The 20,346-nt window shown below is 33.9% G+C and overlaps 1 protein-coding gene across 3 annotated transcripts in view; it reads left to right on the top strand.

Moving 5' to 3' along the window:
* Positions 1 to 20,346, top strand: part of NIPBL (NIPBL cohesin loading factor) — a 186,638-nt gene that overhangs the window by 148,334 nt on the left and 17,958 nt on the right. For all 3 annotated transcript variants that reach the window (XM_081054409.1, XM_081054410.1, XM_081054411.1), the window contains 6 exons: positions 20 to 166; positions 2,071 to 2,205; positions 2,861 to 2,959; positions 3,817 to 3,870; positions 15,282 to 15,390; positions 16,833 to 16,969. In XM_081054409.1, coding sequence (XP_080910535.1) covers positions 20 to 166; positions 2,071 to 2,205; positions 2,861 to 2,959; positions 3,817 to 3,870; positions 15,282 to 15,390; positions 16,833 to 16,969 — 681 coding nt within the window. The remainder of the gene's footprint in view (positions 1 to 19; positions 167 to 2,070; positions 2,206 to 2,860; positions 2,960 to 3,816; positions 3,871 to 15,281; positions 15,391 to 16,832; positions 16,970 to 20,346) is intronic.

Here is a 20,346-nt window from a genome sequence, read left to right as displayed (position 1 = left end):
TGTCTTTATTTTTCTTTAGCTTGATATGCAGCGAGGAGTTCATGGACGATTGATGGATAACTCTACTAGTGTCCGAGAAGCAGCAGTAGAATTACTGGGTCGATTTGTCCTTTGTCGACCTCAGCTTGCTGAGCAGTATTATGATATGCTGATTGAAAGAATATTGGTATGTTTGCTTTCTCATTTTTGTTATACAATTCATGAATATAATTTTGTTTTCCTAGTAGTATCATATCTTTTTCTTCAAATGTTAAGCTAGAAAAGTGTCAGTTATAAATTTATTTTGCCCAATGTTATGAACTATAGTACCTTCTAAAGAAGGACATATTTCAAGAGGAGCGCTGCTCAATACTGTAAAGCAAGTCATTGGTGAAAATTGGATTCCTTTTTTTAGTTACTATTCCTTTTGATTATATCAGTTTACAATGAATAAATCACAGGAACTACATGGCATAGTTTAATATTTTAGATAAGAATCAGAATATGTACATATTCTGTATGTATGTATATATGTATATAAACAGGAAACATGTACTTAGTCGGAGCTAAGTACAGAAGTTTTGGTATATGACAATATTTTTGAATCCTTTATGTGTATCTGCATGTTTCTTTAAAGCTGAATTATGACAAGCAAGTTAACCAGAAAGTCATTTGTGTCTTAAGAGCAAACTTAAACACAATTCTAAGATACTTAATTTTTTGGATGTCATGAATTTCTATGGCTCTGAAGCATTTTCCTGGAATATAAAAGGAAACATTGGCATTTCAAGATACCTGTCGAATCTACACACCACACCCTGCAGGCATATTGGTTACTTCTGTAACTCAACAGAGATTCATTAAGCACATGACTAGGTATTCCCACAATGACAAGAATTTATTTTATCACCTTTAGCCTACTATCAAAATACTATATGATTGAAAGTTGTAATACCAGCTTCAATTAGCATAAAATCTTGATATCAACCAAGAAAGAATGGAAGAATTTCTTTTTCCCGTTTGGTGCCTCAGTCTTTTCAAGAATGAAAGACAAAACCAACTGGATTCTCAAATCGACAGTGAACTCTGACAGCATCTACGCTAGTAATATATTTTAAAATATTTTCACAATGGCTAAACTGCATTATGGAAATAATTTTGCACAATAAGTGTTTGATGCTTTTTATTTATTTTTAAAACTCTTTATGAAATTTGTAAAATTCAAAATAGTTCGGTGAACACCCATGTATCCACCACCACATTTAATCTATAATTTTTGCTGAATTATTTTAAATTACAAACATTTTGCTATTTCTTTCATAGATATGTCACCTTAACTCTCCAAAAAATAGGAATAGTGTCCTTGTAAACAAAAACTATTATCTCACTTAACCAAATTAACACTCCCTAAATATCATCTCATAACCAGTTCCTACTCAAATTCTTCAGTTGTCCCAAAAATTGGACAAAAAAAATTTTTTTCCAGCTTTTTTTTTTTTTTAATAGAATCGAATGAAAGATCATACTTTGCATTTGGTGGTCATATTTTAAAATTTACAGTATTCTCTAACTCTTTTTTACACACTTCCCCCTCTGACATTGACTAATTGAAAAAGACCAGGTCAGTCTTGTTATTTCCTCATTGTTTTGTTTAATTTGTTCCTTTGTTTCTTCTATTTCCTGTAAACCATAAGATAGTGGCAATGGTTTGATTAGATTTAGGTTAGACATTTTTGTTACAAATGTTTTATATGCTGCTTAAGTAGCAGACACTATTCCAAAAGTTTCATGTTTGTTATCCATTTAATTTTGGGAAGCTTATACTCTAGTTTTGTGTTCAGTACTAACTAGTTAATGTTTTTTCATGTATTGGATATCATATTTTAAAAACAGATGGTATAAAATAACTCATTTATAGTAACATCTATAAGAAAGCATATAAAAAGGAAATATGTAGACCATGTTTATCACAGTAATATATAGTGAATATACTGCTTGTTGTTATTTATTTTCTAATTTCATTTTATCAAATTTCATATACCTAGGTGTCTCGATTGTTTTTGACATTTAATAATACCTTTCTGTTCTTAGGATACTGGTATTAGTGTCAGAAAAAGGGTAATAAAGATTCTAAGAGACATCTGTATCGAACAACCAACATTTCCAAAAATTACAGAAATGTGTGTAAAAATGATTCGCAGAGTTAATGATGAAGAGGGCATTAAGGTAAGATGAAATGTTGACTAAAGTTTATTGTTCATTAATGTTTCAAATAACTTAAATGTTTGTTATATTTAAATTGTTTATTTAAATATATATAAAACTTTACAAATGAAATGATATTTATAGATTTAAATTCAAGATAAAGACTTACTTTGATACATTTTTATTATCTAGATGTATTAATAAAATCTGATTATTCCCAACAAATTCAGCAATTAAAATATTTAATACCATTATAGAGATTGCATTATATATTGGAAATTTTTATCAGAGTCATTTTGATTTTTACATGGTTTGTACTTGGTTTTATACTCATAAATTAGTTAACACTTTGTTGAAAGTTTAAATACTTTCTCCTGCAAAAGTAGTAAAAATATTTTTTAGTTTGATCAAAAACATTCAAGCGTATACTATGCAGAAGTTTTAAGCTAGGCATAGTGATGATACTCATTGAAAATCTTAACCAAATTTTAAAAGATTGTAATTTTGAGAAATTAATTGGTGATTTGAAAAAAATTGAGAAATTCATACCAAAAATTGCCAGTAGTTTGTGTTTTGATTAGTTATTTATAGCTTTGTTTTAGGCTTTAATGAGAATTTGGGATTGAGAATTTTGCCATGTTTGTTGTAATTACTTAGTTTGAATTTTTTCTTCTAGAAATTAGTAAATGAAACATTCCAAAAACTCTGGTTTACTCCAACTCCACACAATGACAAAGAAGCAATGACAAGGAAAATTTTAAACATCACTGATGTGGTAAGAAGGACTGGAACAAGGGGGTGGTCCCTACCGGTGCAAACCTGGTTGAGGTGAACTCCATTTTACAAAGGGAGAGACAGTAATGAGTATGTGGTTAACCTTGACATTTAGTACTACGTCCTTTACTTTATATTTCTGAAGATACTCAAGGGATACAAGTAAGATGAAATGGGTGTTTCTACATAGCCCCACCTTTTGGCATTTTACTGACTTAAGCACCAATATTAAAATTTCTTCAAATTCCTCCAGTGATTGAAAACTGAGAGGGAAAGGAGAAGGGGATGAATTAGGTGCAATAGCCCAAGGATAGCAGCCTGAAATGCGATAGTAATTCCTACGTATTTCAGAAAACATGAATTAAGATTAGTTTCATGTTTAAATATATACATAAACTATTATACATAAACTATAATTTTTTTTAACCCATGATGCTTTTCATATTTTGGACATAAGAAATCTTATGTCATCAATTATATATCTGTTTCACTGAATTCTTTAAATCTGCTATCTAGAAGGAAAATACGAAACAAGCATTTTCATTTTTATTGTTTTAGACCTTTTGGATTTTTCTGACAGCATGTAGTTCGAGTTATTGTTCAAAATGTAATTCCACATTTAATTTCAATATATTACACTAATTTCTTGAATGTATTCTAATATATTTTTACAATAAAAATTTTTTAACATTGGTAAGTTATTGGCTCACTGAAAAAATAGTTTACTTTGAAAATAAATGTTTTAATTGAAGACATTGAGACATTTATATATTTAAGGCTAAAGTATAGCAAAAGTGTATTTTATTCAGATTAAGTACATTTCTAACTTTGATTGTTTCACCATATTTTCCTCCTTAGGTTGCAGCATGCCGAGATACTGGATATGACTGGTTTGAGCAGCTCCTTCAAAATGTGAGTGTTATTTGGACTTCTGATAACAGATAACATGAAATTTAATAGAAGTTCTTTGTAGATTTTATATCACATAAAATAACCTTTTCAGTTTTTTTTTAAAGTATTTGCCTTTTGGTAGGGAAACTTTCTTTCAATATGTTAGATTGAATGTTTTAGTTAACATCCGCATTTAATCCATTATTTATTTGCTTGTTATAAGTAATTTTTCTAAAATAGTAATTGAAATTCTATCTTCCCTTCCACCAGATCATTATTTTTTTCTTATCTCTTTAATCTACATTATAGACATGAGATCTATAAATAGATACACAGACTGCATTAAATATATATTTACATTATTTGACATGTTATAAAATATGTAGAATTTCCTAAAGTAGTGCAGAATTAAACCATAACTCATGTTCTTTTAAAATTTCATAAGTGGAAATGTGTATCTCCCTATGTATCTTTTATTTCACAAGTTTTCAAATAGAAGTACCCATCGCCCACTTCAAAAACTACCATCATTTTCTCAGTCTTGTTTTATCTCTATCCCTCCCTCATCTTTTTTTTTGTGTGCTGTAATACTTTTAAAGCAATTCCCATACTTTATATCATTTCACCTAGTATAAATACTTTAGTATCTGTCTCTAACAGAAATTACTTTTTAAAAAAACCCGAGAATATCATCATCATGTATATTAAAATAAATATTAATAAATTATTCCCTAATATCTGATACTTAGTCCATGCTCACATTTCCCTGATTGTCTCAAAAATGTATTTTTGTAGTTAGTGTACAGTTGCTTTGGATGATATGGCCCTTGAGTCTCACTCAACCTATAATAGTTGACCACTTATCCCTTCCTTTTTTTCATACGACTTATGTGTTTTTTCTGTAGAATGTCCCATGTTCTGGATTTCATAGATCTCTTCCTTCTGGTGTCATTTAAGTTGTTCCTCTGTCCACCATTTGTGTGTGTGTGTGTGTGTGTGTGTGTGTGTGTGTGTGTGTGTGTGTAAAGTCTTAGATCTAGAGGCTTAATAACACTGAAGTTCAGTTTTGAGAGTAAGGGACAAGAATATTTATTTCATATGTAGGTGATGCTGAATATTATTGCATCACATCAGGAGGCACATAGTATTGGTTGTCCTGTTTTCAATAATCTCTGAGTTTAGGTATTGTCAGCCTGGTGCATCTACATATTATTAAGTCTTTAAAGATTGATTTTAAATGATCGTTACCTAGATTCATTGTTTCCTTTAAAAGGTATAAAATACTGATGTTTTCCCTAATTATTTGTTTCATATTAATTAGATGGGAATCTTCTTTGAAAAGGAATTTTATCCTGATTGTTAGTATGACGTGAAAGTTTTACAGGAAAGGCAGGGGAAGTGTTTGATTCTTTTCCATTACTTGTCAGTTTTCAGAATAATGGGTTTTCCTGTCATCCTCCAAAGACGACTTATGAGTTTGTTCGTTTTTTAATATCAGTATGAACTAATAGATTTTTATGTCTTTGCTGTATTTTAATTTATTGCAGTCATAATTCTTTTTTAAGCTCAAATGGGCCCATCTTTGCCCAGTGTTAGTCCCTTCAAGTTGGTCTTGTATCTTTTTGATAAACTTCATTAGTCTTTTGTAACCTGATTACTTTTTGCTTCGACAAGATGCCCCAACCTCATCTTGTACATTTCCTGCCCCAAATCTGAAATCAGCCATTTTTCCAAAGATCCCAAATCCCTTCGGTGGGAATTAATGTCAGTGTTGTGGATATTCATTGCTAAGTGTTATCATAACTTTGGGTCTTAGAGGATAGACCTAGAAAATACATATTTTTTTTTTAGAAAGAGAAAAATAAGAATTTATATTGACCTTTTTATTCAAATTTAAGATTATAAGTCGCCTTTGATTTTATTCTTTTCTTTAGGCCAAAAGTCTTGGTTCCCAAGGCAATGAACATAATTTTTTATTTGTTTTGCCCTACTATATTAACAATAAGATTATTGGATACAGCTTAAAATATTTTTGCATTTCTTTTTATCTATAACTCCCAAAAGATATACCATTAGAAGTCTATCTTGAAATAACATTTTTCTGTTTGACTATGTCAACAATTTACTATTTAGTTAAGTCCATTTGTTTCTGTTTAATTTTTTATTTTTAGCAGTATTTTTAGTAATGAAACTGTACATAGTTATATTTTTAATAACCAAATTTTATTGAGTCATAATATATATGCAAAAATATTCACTAATTTCAGGTATACAGTTTGATTAATTTTAATATCTACAGTAAACTCTAGCACAATCAAGATATAGAATATTACCCTAAAAGGTTCCTTGTGTTTGTTTGTAGTTGAGCCTCTCCCCCTGACCCTAGGAAACCACTGGTCTACTTTGTGTCACTATAATGGTATCTTTTGTAGAATTTCAGTTCAGTGGAATCATGCAGCCTGTGGTCTTTTGTGTTTGATTTTTTTTTAATTAGCAGAATGTTGCTAGTATATTAATACTCATTTTTATTGCTGAGTGGTATCAATAGTATCATGATTTCTTTATGAATTCACAAACTTATGGACTTTGGGGTTGTTCCCAGTTTGGACCATTATGAATAATGCCGCTATGAGTATTTGTGTGCAAGTTGTGTGGATGTGTTTTCTTTTCTCCTGGATGACTTACTGTGAGTGCCGTTGCTGGGTCATGTGGTGAGTGAGAATCCTTCAAACTATTTTCCAAAATGGCTGACCCATTTAACATTCCATCATCAATGTTCCATTTGTTCCACATCCTCACCAGCCCTTGGTATTATCAGCTTTTTAAATTTGAGCCCATTCTTGTGGTGTGTAGTAGTATGTTGCTTTTTTAAAATGTTCAAGATGGCTTTTTAAACACCTTCATGATGCTTGCTTGTGTTACCCAACTATAATACCTTAGACTCTTCATAAGTCATCTTCCATTTCAGAATTTTACAGGATATAGTTACCATCATTTCCTTTCTAAATGAAATAATTAGCTTCATATTATAGAATCTTATAACCACCTTAGTTATATTTATGTCAGCCATTTCAAAGAGGACATTATAATTTCTAGAAGGCTGTATAACTATGTTTCATCTGATAATTACAATAAATGATTAAAAATTAAGTGTAGATGTCAGAAATGGCAGTATTTAGTATTATTGAAAAGATTGTAAGATAATATCCCTATGTATTATTGGCAAGTTAGAAGCAGAAAGGAGATGACTAGATTTATAATCTCTGAGCAGTAGTAGTTTTATATTCTTTATACCTTTACTCTGTAGTCCTATAGTTGTCCATTCAATTTTATTTTCATCCTATCTATGCTTTCCTACTTTAGTTTCTGGCAACAGTTTAGTTTACCAGTGACATTATGACTTTGTGATGTAGTCATTAGACTAGCAGAGTTTAATATAAGAAATAAAGCTCAAAAATATTTATATAAATACATGTGACAAAGACATAACCACTCTTAGCAGTTACATATAAATTTTAAGAGGCTAGGAAGGATATAGGTAATGGACTGCTGGAATTATTGGAAGTTTTTGAGTCAAAAATAATTAGCACACTTTCTATTTCCACATTAACTCATATACACACATTCCATTCCATCCAATTTCAGCAGATTCTCGTTTGTATTATTTATGTGTTGGGTTGGTTTCTTATAGATCACTGATTACCAATTCATGGAATGTGGTTTCCTAGGGAAAGTTCAAATACTACGTGAAATACCTTCAAATTCACACATGCACCAAATTGTACCTATGGACTAAATTTTATTTGTGTGTGTGTACATACACACATGCATACAGGTGGTAGTTTTGGCAGAAGCATTGCTTTCAGGGAAGGTAAATCTATCCAGAATAAGTGTCAATTCTAAAAAGAACAAAATGATCTCATTTTGTGATGGAAATTGTCTAATGTGATCAACCTTTACCAGGTAGCTCATCACCCAGGGAATGGTTCTGTATCAGAGAACCCGTGTTGTTCTCTACTGCTGGCAGATTGGGCACTCAGCAGTGGCCGTAGCCAGGTCGGCCTTGATGAGTAGATGTCCAGTTTGCTGATCCCATGCATAATCCATCCCTGCCACCATGGACAGTTTGTTCATGAGTCCATTGGGGCAGTGACCAGAGTGGCTGGGAAAAGAGGGTTAGATCTTCAGAGAAGGTATCTACAGAATGGGTCATTCTATCCACTTGATTATTAAAATTTTCCTCTGCCAAGTTTCCCTTTCATAAACATTCAGGTGGAAAATAAATATCTTCACATTTTTTGCCCTTTCAGAGATGTCCATCCACATGACTCTTGCCCACATTTCCTTGTCACCAACTTTCCAGTCATGTTCCTTCTAAGTCCCTAACCATCCATCCAAATCATTGGCCATAGCCCACGAATCAGTATATATATATACACGCCTCGTCATTTTTTTTTCCAAGCATAGTGAACACCCAGGCTCACTGCTCCAAGTTTTGCCCATTGGGAGAATTTCCCTTCACTACTATCCTTCAGGGATGTCCCAGAAAGGGCATTATTGTTGCAACTGTCCAATTTCAGGTGGTGCCTGCATATTGTGCAGACCCCTCTATAAACCAGGCCCAAGTCTTCTCCTCCTTTGTCAGCTGATCATAGTGACCTCCCCACGAGGTCGTAGGTACAAGATAAAGTGAGAGAAGGCAGTGTAGCAGATGTGGGAGTCAGGCATTTGGGCCACTTCTTCATGTAACTTACTAGTGTCCTTAAGCCTCCTCTGACCCAATCACAGACATACCACTTCCCTTTCATGATGGAGTGCTGCTGTATACACCCAGCTTTATGGTTTGGTGAGTCAGATAACACCCAGTTCATGATAGGCAACCCAAGTTGCATGGTAATGTAGTGTCCCATGGTAATGTAGTGTCCCATGGCTGGGCATTCAGTATCTCCAAAGGCCCAGTAGCAGGCCAAGAGCTTTTTCTAAAAAGGACAGTAGTTATTCAGAGGATGGCAGGGCATTGCTCCAACAACCTAAGGACCTATGCTGCAGTTCACTTACAGGAGCCTGCCAAAGTCTCCAAACAGTGATTAAAGTACCATTGGGTCTACTGGATCATAGAGCCCAAGCTGCAGATTAGGTAGTACAGCAGCCTGGATTTGTTGAGAGCCTCACTCAACACTGGCAGCTTCTATTCTGGGCCCCACTCAACACTGGCAGCTTCTATTCTGGGCCCCACTCAACACTGGCAGCTTCTATTCTGGGCCCTACTCAACATGGCAGCTTCTTGGGTCACTCAGTAAATGAGCCAGAGTACTACACTCAAATGTGGAATTTGTTGTCTGCAAAATCCAAAGAAGCCCACTAAGCATTATGCCTCTTGAGGCCAGATGCAACAGCCCGTTCCATCACTTTAAAAGAGATATTTCAACATGCCCCAAACCACTAGGCCCCTAGGAATTTCACTGGAGTAGAAGACCCCTGAATTTTTGTTGGATTTATTTTCTACCCTCCGACACACACGTCTTCCCAATACATCTAGAAAAGTTGCTACTTTTTGCTCACTAGGTGCAATCAGCATAATGTCACTCATGCAATAGACCAGTGCGATATCTTGTTAAAGGAAAAGGTAATCAAGATCCTGCAAACTAAATTATAACACAAGACTGGAGAATTAATATACACCTGAGGTAGAGCAGTGTAATGTATTGCTGGCCTTGCCAACTGAAAGCAAACTGCTTCTCTTGAGCCTTTGACAGGGATGGAGAAAAAGGCATCTGCCAGATCAATAGCTGCATACCAGGTACCAGAGGGATGTATTAATTTTTGCTCAAGCAGTGATACCTCATCTGGTATAGCAGCTGCAATTGGAATCACCACCTGGTTAAGTTTATGCTAATCCTCTGTCGTTCGCAAAGATCCATCTGTCTTCTGCACAGGCCAGATCAGCAAGTTGAATGAGGGTGTAATGGGAATCAACACCTCTGCAAACTTCAAGTCTTTGATGGTGGCACTAATCTTGGCAATCCCTCCAGTAATTCAGTATTGCTTTTGATTTACTATTTTCCTAGGTAGAAGTAGTCCTCACGGCTTCCACTTGGCCTTTCCCACTCAGTAGCCCTCACTCCATAGATCAAAGAACCAAGGTGGGGCTCTTTATCTACTGGGTGCATCTATTCCAACTATACATTTGGAACTGGGAAAATAATCATTGGATGGATTTGGAAACCCACTCACTGGACTCACTGTGAAACAGACCTGATCTATGCATCCATTGATTGCATGACCTCCATAAGCCCCTGCTCTAATTGGTGGGGCACAGTGAAATTAGCTCCTGGAATTAGTTTCAGTTCAGAGCCAGTGTCTAGTAATCCCTGAAAGGCCTGATAATAGCCTTTTCCCCAGTGGACAGTTCATGTAGTAAAAGGCCTTAGTTCCCTTTGGGGAAGGTTAATAGTATAAATTTTCATTAGTGTATAGGACTCCTTCCTCAAGAGGATTCCTCCAAGAATGCTATGGATTAAATATTTGTGTCTCTCCAAAATTTGTATATTGACTTCTGATTCCCAATGTGATGGATGATATTAGGAGATGGACCTTCAGGGGATAATTAGGTCAAGAGGGTGGAGCCCTCATGAATCAGATTAATGTCCTTCTAAGAGGAGACACAAGAAATGATCTCTCTGCTCTCTGCCATGTGAGGATACAGTAAGAAGACAACCATGAGCTAAGAACAGGGTCTTCATCAGAAAACAACTATGCTGGCACCTTGATCTAGGACTTCCCAACCTTCTGAACTATGAAAAATACATTTCTGTTCTTTAAGCCACCTAGTCTGTGGTATTTGTTACAGCAGCCCAAGCTGATTAAGACAAAAATTGATAACCAAGAAGTGGGGTGCTGCTGAAACAAATACCTAAAAATGTAGAAGCAGGTTTGGAATTGGGTAATCAGTAGAGACTGGAAGAGTTCTTAGGTACATGCTAGAATAAGCTGGTAGTGCTTTGAGGAGACATGTAAAGCAGTTCTGGTGAGGTCTCAGAAAAGAAAAGAGCTGTAGAGAAAGCTTCTGTCTTCTTGGAGAATACATATAATCACATAGAGAATGTGGGTGGAAATATGGACAGTAAAGGCCATTATTATAAGGTCTCAGATGGAAGTGAGGAATATGCTATTGGGCAATAGGGCAGTCTTTGTTATAAAGTGGCAAAGAATTTGGCTGAGTTGAGTTCTTGTTCTAGTGTTCTGTGGAAGGCAGAACTTCAAGCGATGAAATTACATATTTAGCTGAGATTTCTAGGCAAAGTGTTTAAGGAGCAGCTTGGTTTCTCCTGAGTTTACAATCAGATACAGTTTGTCTCCATCAACGTGTGAATGGGTTAAAAAAAAAAACAAAACTGATATGCCCATACAATTTAATAGTATTCTATATTATACAGGAAAAAACTATTGATATGTACAGCAACAAATGTAAATAATAAAAACAGTTATGTAGAGTAAAAGAAGCCTTACACAGAAGGGTACGATTCCATTTATATGAAGTTCTAGGAGAGGCAAAACTAATCTATATTACGGAAAAAAAATTAGAAGAGTGGTTGCAGGGGTCCAGGGATTGACTTGGAAGGAACATGAGAGAACTTTGGGGGTAATGGTAATAATCTAACAGTGGTTCTAATAGTAATTGAGATTACCTGCGACTTGTTAGAAATGTTAAGTTCTAAGTCTTTACCCCAGACGTAATTAATAAGTAACTCTGAAAGTGGGGCCATCATTCTGTATTGTAACATTCTCTCCAAATGAGCTAATGTAAGCTGGAGGTGGAGAACCACTGTTCTGTATCTTGGTTGGAGTTTTGAGTTATAATGGTGAATGCACTTAACAAAACTGAGCAAATGTACACTAAAGCTTTGTACATTGCATTTCATGTAAATTTTATCTCGAAAGGAAAAAAGGGGTACACTGATGTCTACAACATACTTTGAAATGCATCAAAAATAAGATGGATAAAGACGTGTGTATGTATACATAGTCATATGCATACATATGTACATATACATACGCATGCATAGCATGAGTGAAAAGCTGATTTAACATAAGCATGTGTGTGTGATGTAACAAAGGAGAAAATAAGGAATCATTTCAGAGGACAAAAGCCATTTTATTATATAAGATTTAATACCTTTGAATGATAATGTCTAATAAACTAGGAATAAAATCTGACAGAGTAAACTGTAAAACTGAAAATGAAAATTATGCAAAATGGCAAAATGATAAAAGAGATCTCATCAAAATCAAGAACAAAAAATATTCATGGAACAGGTCAAGGTGATTGTAAAATGTATAGAAAACCAAACATTTACAATGTTTCTATACATTGTAAAATGTATAGAAAACCAAAGATTTGAAAATAATTGTCACTTCTGAAAATGCAGGAGCAAGGAGCAGTGATGTGAGTTGCCTTACAGATATCAGAACCTAGTTTGTTTGGTTTTTTTTTGTTGTTGTTGTTTTTCCACATGAGGACCTAGTTTTAAAGATACAGTAAGAAGATTGTATGTACTAAATAGACCAATGGAACAGTATAGAGAGCCCCAAAAATAATTTTCTATGTATATAGGATAGAATTACTATAAAACAGAAGTGGAACTGCAGTTAATGGGGAAAGGATTCTCAGTAAATGGGCCTGGGACAATTGGCTGTCCATAAGGAATTTTGTTTTAAATTGATTCCTACTTCAACAGTCAATGCGATATAGATTAAAGGAAATCTTTAAAACTTTTAAAACAAAATAATGTGTGAATATATTTTTCACTTTTTTGTAGGGAAGGATTTCTTTTTTGTTTCTTTTTTTTTTTTTTTTAAGGAGGGCGCAGCTCATACGTGGCCCATGCGGAGATTGAACCGGCAACCTTGGTGTTATTAGCACCAGGCTCCAACCAACTGAGCTAACCAGCCACCCCCTGTAGGGAAGGATTTCTTAAACAAGTGACAAAAACCATTAACCTTAAAAGATTGGTAAATTTCACTGCCTTAAAATGAAGAACATTTAGGAATCAAAAGATATCTTAAAGAAAGTGGAAACACAGGTCGCAAACTGAGAAAATATACTTGACACACATGTAACTGAGAAAGGATCATCTTGAAGATACAAAGAACTCCTCCTACAAACCAATATAAGTCAAGAGTCCCAGTACAAAAATAGGTTAAAAGTTACAAATAGGCATTTCATAGAAGAAATAGCACACATGGCCAATAAAGTGTTCAACCTCATTAGTAATATGGGAAATACAAATCAAGACCACATTTTACATCCATTTGGCGAAAATTGAGGAGTCAGATAACAACAAATGATGGAGAGAAGAGATGGATTAAATAGTATATCTTAAACACTGCTACTAATTAAGAAAATAGTATATCTTAAACACTGCTACAACCAACTTTTCAAAATAGCATTATTTCATAAAGTTGAACATTTGTATGTCCCATGACCCAGCAGTTCCACTGCAGTGTATATACCCAATAGGATCCTGCATCTGTGCACCAGAAGACAAATGAAAGAATGCTCGTTATACCACTGAAATTGTAGTTAACCTGTCTTCAGAAGAATGCATAAATGAATTGCAGTATAGACAGACAATGGCCTGTTGTATAGTAGAGGAAATGAATAAAATGCAGTTACATGCAACAGCTTGGGTTAGTTAGTGGCATAATGAGTCACTAAAGGCAAGAAGATGTAGAAGACTACATCCAGTATGATACCTTTTAGAAAGATGAAAATCAAGCAAGACCATAAACAATTACAGCTTAGACAATTCTTTAAAGCAAAAAATGGTAGAATTCATCATAATGGTTACCTTGAAAGTAAGACAGGAAGATGGGGTAAGGGAAGGAGCTAGTAGAAAATCTAAATTATTGGAAATATTCTTGTTCTTGAGTTGAGTTCACCATGTATCATTATATTTTAAGTAAATAAAAGGACACATGGCAATACTGATGAACCAAAATTTATGGTTAATACTTTTACGTATACTCGATGTCTTGGAGAGGAAAAAGAAAAAAACGGATGAGGAGATTGTTTTATACTCTTGCCTGAAAGAGACAAGGCCAGCAGGTGATTTTAATAGCTGCTTGAGGGATTAAGTTATGGTACAGGAAGAGAATTTGCTGTTCAGAGTTGAAATTGGGTAAATTGAAGTCTTCTGCTTTGATTTACTTCTTTGAGTTGGAGGGAGGGAGACAATGTATGTGTTGTGTTATTCTGATTGCCATTAGTTGGTTTAAACATCCATACATCTTGTAGTGAAAGTTTAAACGTGCATTGTCCAGTACTAGCTGCATGTGTTTTATTTAAATTGCTTAGCCACATTTCAAGTGTTAAGTAGCTCCATGTGGCTCATGGCAACCATATTGGTCAGCAGAGATATAGAACACTTCCCTCCTTGCAGAAAGTTCTAGGACTGCATCAGAACTCTTCACAGAAATCAAATGCACATCCCAACTCTTTTAATATCCCCAGAGTTATATTAGCTAATCTTTATTAACGAAACCAATGTATCTCAGAAGACTTTACCATTGACCTCTTAATATGAAAGATTGGGTTGGTTTGTTTTGGGGGGTGAGGTAGGGGTTTTGGCTGTAGATAGACTGATCTCCTTTCCTTATTTCATTATTCATAACACTTTTCTAACATTTATTAATAATTTGGTAAAGCATAACTCAGAAGAAATCTAGCCTTATATTTTATAATTGCAAAACTTAAGGTGCAATTCAGATATAGTTGCAATTATATAAAAGATGTAATTAACCCATAATACATTTTTTTGAGACATCAAAGGATTTGGTATAACGAGGAATGAAATTCTCATTCTTTAAAGTAATTCAACTACTGTATTTCTCTGAAAATAAGATGGGGTCCTATATTAATTTTTGCTCCAAAAGACGCATTAGGGTGTATTTTCAGGTGATGTCTTATTTTTTTGTGTACAACAATCTACATTTATTCAAATACAGTCATGTCATCATCTTCTGGAACATCGTCATAACGTACTAAATGCGTCTGTCTGCCTGACGATCTTAACTGGGGCTTATTTTCGGGGTAGGTCTTACTTTCGGGGAAACATGGTAGCATTGAGTGGTGCTCTTAAAAGAAGGTCACCTTCCTTATTTCTCTCATATCCTACGTAAGATGCTATATACAGCAATTTAAATACTTTATAATAAAATTGTTTCAAAGTATTTATAAATTACTGGTTTATAAGTTATTTTAAAACATTTGCTATGTATTTTTGTTTAATTTGCATTTTCAGTATTAAATTGTTAATGACAAATTGAAAAGCTGATTATTTATGGACACATATAATGTGTTAATATTATTATTGTTGCCTGATGAATAATTATACTGGGATTTTTTTTTTTATATATATACACGTATATAGTTGTTGAAGTCCGAAGAGGATTCCTCATATAAACCTGTGAAGAAAGCTTGTACTCAACTTGTTGATAACCTAGTTGAGCACATTCTTAAATATGAGGAATCTCTAGCTGGTAAGACATTTTGTATATTGGTCATTAAGTTGGTTTTATAAGACGTTGTAAGATACTTTGGCACATTTGTTATTTTTGCTTTAGACCCTGCTTAGCCTAACAGTGAACTACTCTTAAATAAAATCTGTTTTTTGTTTGATGTTGCAGCCTTGATTATATTGTTAAGGTTGTTTAAGATTATTTAGAGCGGTCTAATAAAAACATAGGCCTCATCTCTTCCATGTATCTCTCACGTACCATATAATTTTAGGTGTCATATTGAACAGAAATAAAAGTAAGTCCAGGGGTTAATACGTACTTACTTAGCTAATTGCACTCATCCGAAAACTGTTTGCTATGTTTTAAATCCTATAAAATTTTCTCTCAAAATGTAATTACTTATTGTAAAAATGTTCTTAAAAGATTTGTGGTACATCCCTAATATCATTTATAATTGTTATATAAAATGTGCTTAGTCTTGAGCTAGAAAGCTGTCAATATTTTTTAAATTACATTCCTTAAATACTTAATATTCTATATCATCTATCCCGTTATTTGCCAGTAGCAAGTCTGAAATTATTAATCAAAATGTAAATTATTATAGAAAACTATAAAAGTCATAATCGATATCTGTTGCTTAAAGCACACAAGATTAGCATTGCTTTTCATTGCCTGATGTACATTAATGAGAGACAGTAGTCGACCGCCTCAGTCATTCTCCAGAATTGGGGACCAGTTGCCTCTTACAGAGGCATATTTATGGCACCTGAGGAAATGTTGATACCCTTTATATTTTATGCAGTTTTTTTCACTTTCCATTTGTACCTCTTTTTCTTTTTATCTCTTTGTTCTGTTTTTCCCTATCCCAGATTTTAAGGGTGGTACTGTTGTTACTTAATGTTAAAAAGTTGCTAATCTCTGAAAACTAATTTGCCACCCAAGAACATTTTCCTTTCAGCTGAACAGCATTTTATTTTCCTTTCTAATATAGCACTGGCCCAGCTTCTTCGTTTCTCTCTTCCATCTTTTAACACTCTCCTACTACGGCAGCAGCTTTTTCCCTAGTACCTTTAAACACAGTATCACCTCAGCTAAATTGGTTTTGTTCCCCTTTGCTAACTTTCTTTCCCATGTTCACTTTCATCCATTTTTAGATAAAACCAACACCCTGTTTATCCCCAAACTTCCCAACTTCTTTCTACTTTTTAACGTCAGTCTACTCCCCTTAGTGTAAAACTTGCCTCCTGTAGTGCAGCCTCTTTGTCCTTTATTGTTAACATATGCAATTTATATAGTGAAGAAAAAGGAAATGCAGGAAGTGTAGTATCATAAGAAATACTAATCTATTATATTGAGGCATGTGCTGAATCTATTCAGGGGATATTGATTATTTAAATAATATTCTGTATAATTTCCACTACCTTGTCATATTTTAGTGTCTTATTTCTTGTTTGTTTTTCCAGACTCTGACAATAAAGGTGTGAATTCGGGAAGATTGGTAGCTTGCATAACCACTTTGTTCTTATTCAGCAAAATAAGACCCCAGCTCATGGTTAAACATGCCATGACGATGCAACCATATCTTACCACTAAATGTAGTGTAAGTATAGAGCTGTCCTATTTTTCTGTTTTATATAAACCATGTACTAAATATTTTAAATTTAGAATTCACATTGTGTCATTCACATTTTCCCTGACAGATCAACTGTGTCATGTACTTAAGTACATGTTCTAATATTTGTGGCAAGTTATCTACAAACATTATTTTCCTGATATATTAAAAATAAAGTTCAGGCTCCATTTCTTTTTAAGATCGTCAAGCCAAACCCTCAGTATGTCGTTAGTAGATTGTGACTATTGTTAAGACCTCAGAGGTGAATGAGGTAGAGTTCCTGTCATTGAGAAATGTACTGTCTTTTAGATTCTGAATTTCATTTGTCATTTTTAGTATATTTTATTTTAAACATTTTATTTATTTGTATAATACACCAGTATAATATGGAAAATCTAGCATCATGTCAGAAATATTAGGCTGTTACTATTACACATAGTATGTTTTCCTAAAATCAAATGTGAAAATTAAATAAAACATAGCTCAAGTAAAATAATCCAGCAATTTATATGACAGCATACTAGTGAGTTCAGTGACTTATTACAAACACTAAATTTCAAAATACTTTACAAACTTTAAAATGTAAATAGGTTTTCACTTACTATGTTGTCAGTGTTCCTAAGGAGCTAATTTTAACTATTTTCTCTACTAAATTTGTTTTGCTGCTATGATCATTTTGTTTTGGTGATCTAAATTAAAGTTCTAGATGAAAATCTCAGGATGTCCTGAGAAATGCTAGGAACTGAGGAAAGTACCAGATGACAAATATAGAAAAACAGCATATAGTATTTCTGAGACCCTAATTCTATCTTTAGGGCTTGTATTGCATCCAGAAATAAATTGATTAATATATAATCTGTGGCTAATAATAATAGTTTATATTTATTGAGCATAATGCCAAGCACTGTGAAGAACTTGGAGGACTTTATCTCATTTGCTTTGTGAAGTAGTTGCCATTATTATCTGTTTTACAGATAACGAAAACTAACTTGCCCAATGTCTCATACAGCTAAGTAGTCCCGAAGCTGGAATTCAATCCCATGTCTGTGTGCCTCTACAATCTGGACTATAATGTAATTTGTATAAATAGTCCTCATTTGAACCAATATTTTTTGAAAGCAAGGTTACTTTGAAAACATTTTGTACATTTTTTTATGCATATACATATACACACAAATATAAAGTTTTATATAAATACAAGTAATAGTCCCCTTGTTTGCAGGGAATACATTCCAGGACCCCTGGTGGATGTTTGAAATCACAGATAGTACTGAACTCTATTCATACTATGCTTTTTTCTATACACACACATCTTCTTACTTAAAAGAAGCACTTTATGACTTCTCCTTGCATATCTGAATTGCCAGCATCACTACTCTTGTGCTTTGGGGCCATTATGAAGTAAAATAAGGGTTACTTGGGCACAAGCACTGCAGTCATGGGAGATTCAAGACGGTTAGTAAGTAACTAACGGGCAGGTAGCATACACAGTATGGATACACTGGGCAAAGGAATGATTCACGTCCTGAGCAGGATAGAGCAGGACAGCACAAGGTTTCATCACGCTACTTTAATGGCACACTTTGTAAAACTTATGAATTGTTTATTGTGGATTTTTCTATTTAATATTTTTGGATCGAAGTTGACCTCTGGTAACTGAAACCATGGAAAGAGAAACCACAGATAAGGGGGACTACTGTAAGGCCACGTCATATATAATAGACACCTTTTTCAATTTTTTTAAAAAATATATTCTGCCCCATCTTTATTCCTCCTCATCGCAGAACATGGAACCTCAGTATCCTTACATACTTTATCCATGTTTCTGTAATTGTGGATGGATATATGTATATATATATAGATCGTTGACCAGGTGTTTTTTTTAAGTCAGGTAATATTACATACATTTCAGCTAGAAATAGTTACTAATATCAAATCACGTAATATATATCTAATTCATTCTTTTGAATGTCTACATATTACCTATTTTATGTCTGTCTTTTGATTTATGTAACCATTTCTTATTTTGGCAGGTATTACATTGATTCCTGTTGATAGCCAGTACAAATAATTTCTTAATAAACATTCCTATTCAAATACAGTTGACCCTTGAACAGCACAGGCTTGAGCTGCACGGGTCCACTTTTATACGGATTTTTTTTCAATAAATAAAATAGTCGGCCCTTAGTATCTGTAGGCTTCACATACACGTGTTCAACCAACCATGCATTGAAAACTGTTTTCTCATTTCCAGCCATGGTTGGTTGAACTCACAGATGTGAATGACCAGCTGTATTTAAGTTTTTGGAGAGCCAACAGCTACATGCAGATTTTTGCACAAGTGTCAGCACCCCTAACCCCCACGTTGTTCCAGGGTCAACTGCTTTTAAATACTGATTTTACTTTGGGCGGAGGGAATAGACTGTGAGGGATGAACTTGCTAAGTTGAGGAAATTTGTTTTGGTATTGGTTTTGGGTTTTGATAGATCTTGCCAGATTGCTGGCGGACATCTTCTATAGCTTCTTTGGAAACCAATACAGACATTGTCATTTTTGCACTCTTTGCCAGTCTTACAGTGTAAAGGAATGGCTTATTGTTGCTTCATTTCCCTCCCCTGATTTCCAGAAGGTTGAGTATCTTTTTCATATTAGCCATTGGATTTGATTTCCTGTGATTTGACTATTCATATCATTTGCCCATTTTACCTTTGAATTGTGGGCCCCTTTAAAAAAAAAAGTACTCTGTAATCTAAATGTTTTAGATATTGAACCATCTTATATTCATTTCAAATATTTCCTGGTATTCTCCTGCTCTTTTCCGTTGTGATTTCCATATTTCTTTTAATTTTTCCTCTAAATTTTAATATATGTCTCTTAACTTGATATTTCAGGCCAGTAACATTCAAAAACATGTTACTACATTGTTTTAAAAAGTAAAGTTTTAGCAGTGATTCTCAAATGAATTTATCTTCTATTTTTAAACCCACTTTATCTCATCCCCTATTGCTTAAAGGGGGTGGGAGTAAGAGGTGGCAGGGAACGAAAGGCTTTTTATGTTACTTAGAAGTATTCATCTAACCTATTTTTTTATTTAATCCTGAGGGTACGCTGAAAGGAAAGATAAATGTGAGGATGGGAAAGTTTTTACCCAGTGAGATAATAAGCTGAAAGAGTCCAAAATAAGTGTCAATAACCTGTTGCTAAAAATAAGGAATGGTAGCTTGGCTAAATATTATAAAAACATTGTTTGACAGCCTTACTCTTTAAAAAAAAAAAAAATAGTAACTTTGGTTGCCTTAGAGTATGGGAATTGGGTGATTAGAGGACTGTGGTGGGAAAGAAACTTTTTACTGTAAATCCTTTAA

The sequence above is a fragment of the Rhinolophus hipposideros genome (assembly GCF_964194185.1).
Source record: "Rhinolophus hipposideros genome assembly, chromosome: 7".
NCBI lineage: Eukaryota > Metazoa > Chordata > Mammalia > Chiroptera > Rhinolophidae > Rhinolophus > Rhinolophus hipposideros.
The sequence above is the reverse complement of the archived record's forward strand: the minus strand, read 5'-3'. Positions and strand labels throughout refer to the sequence as shown.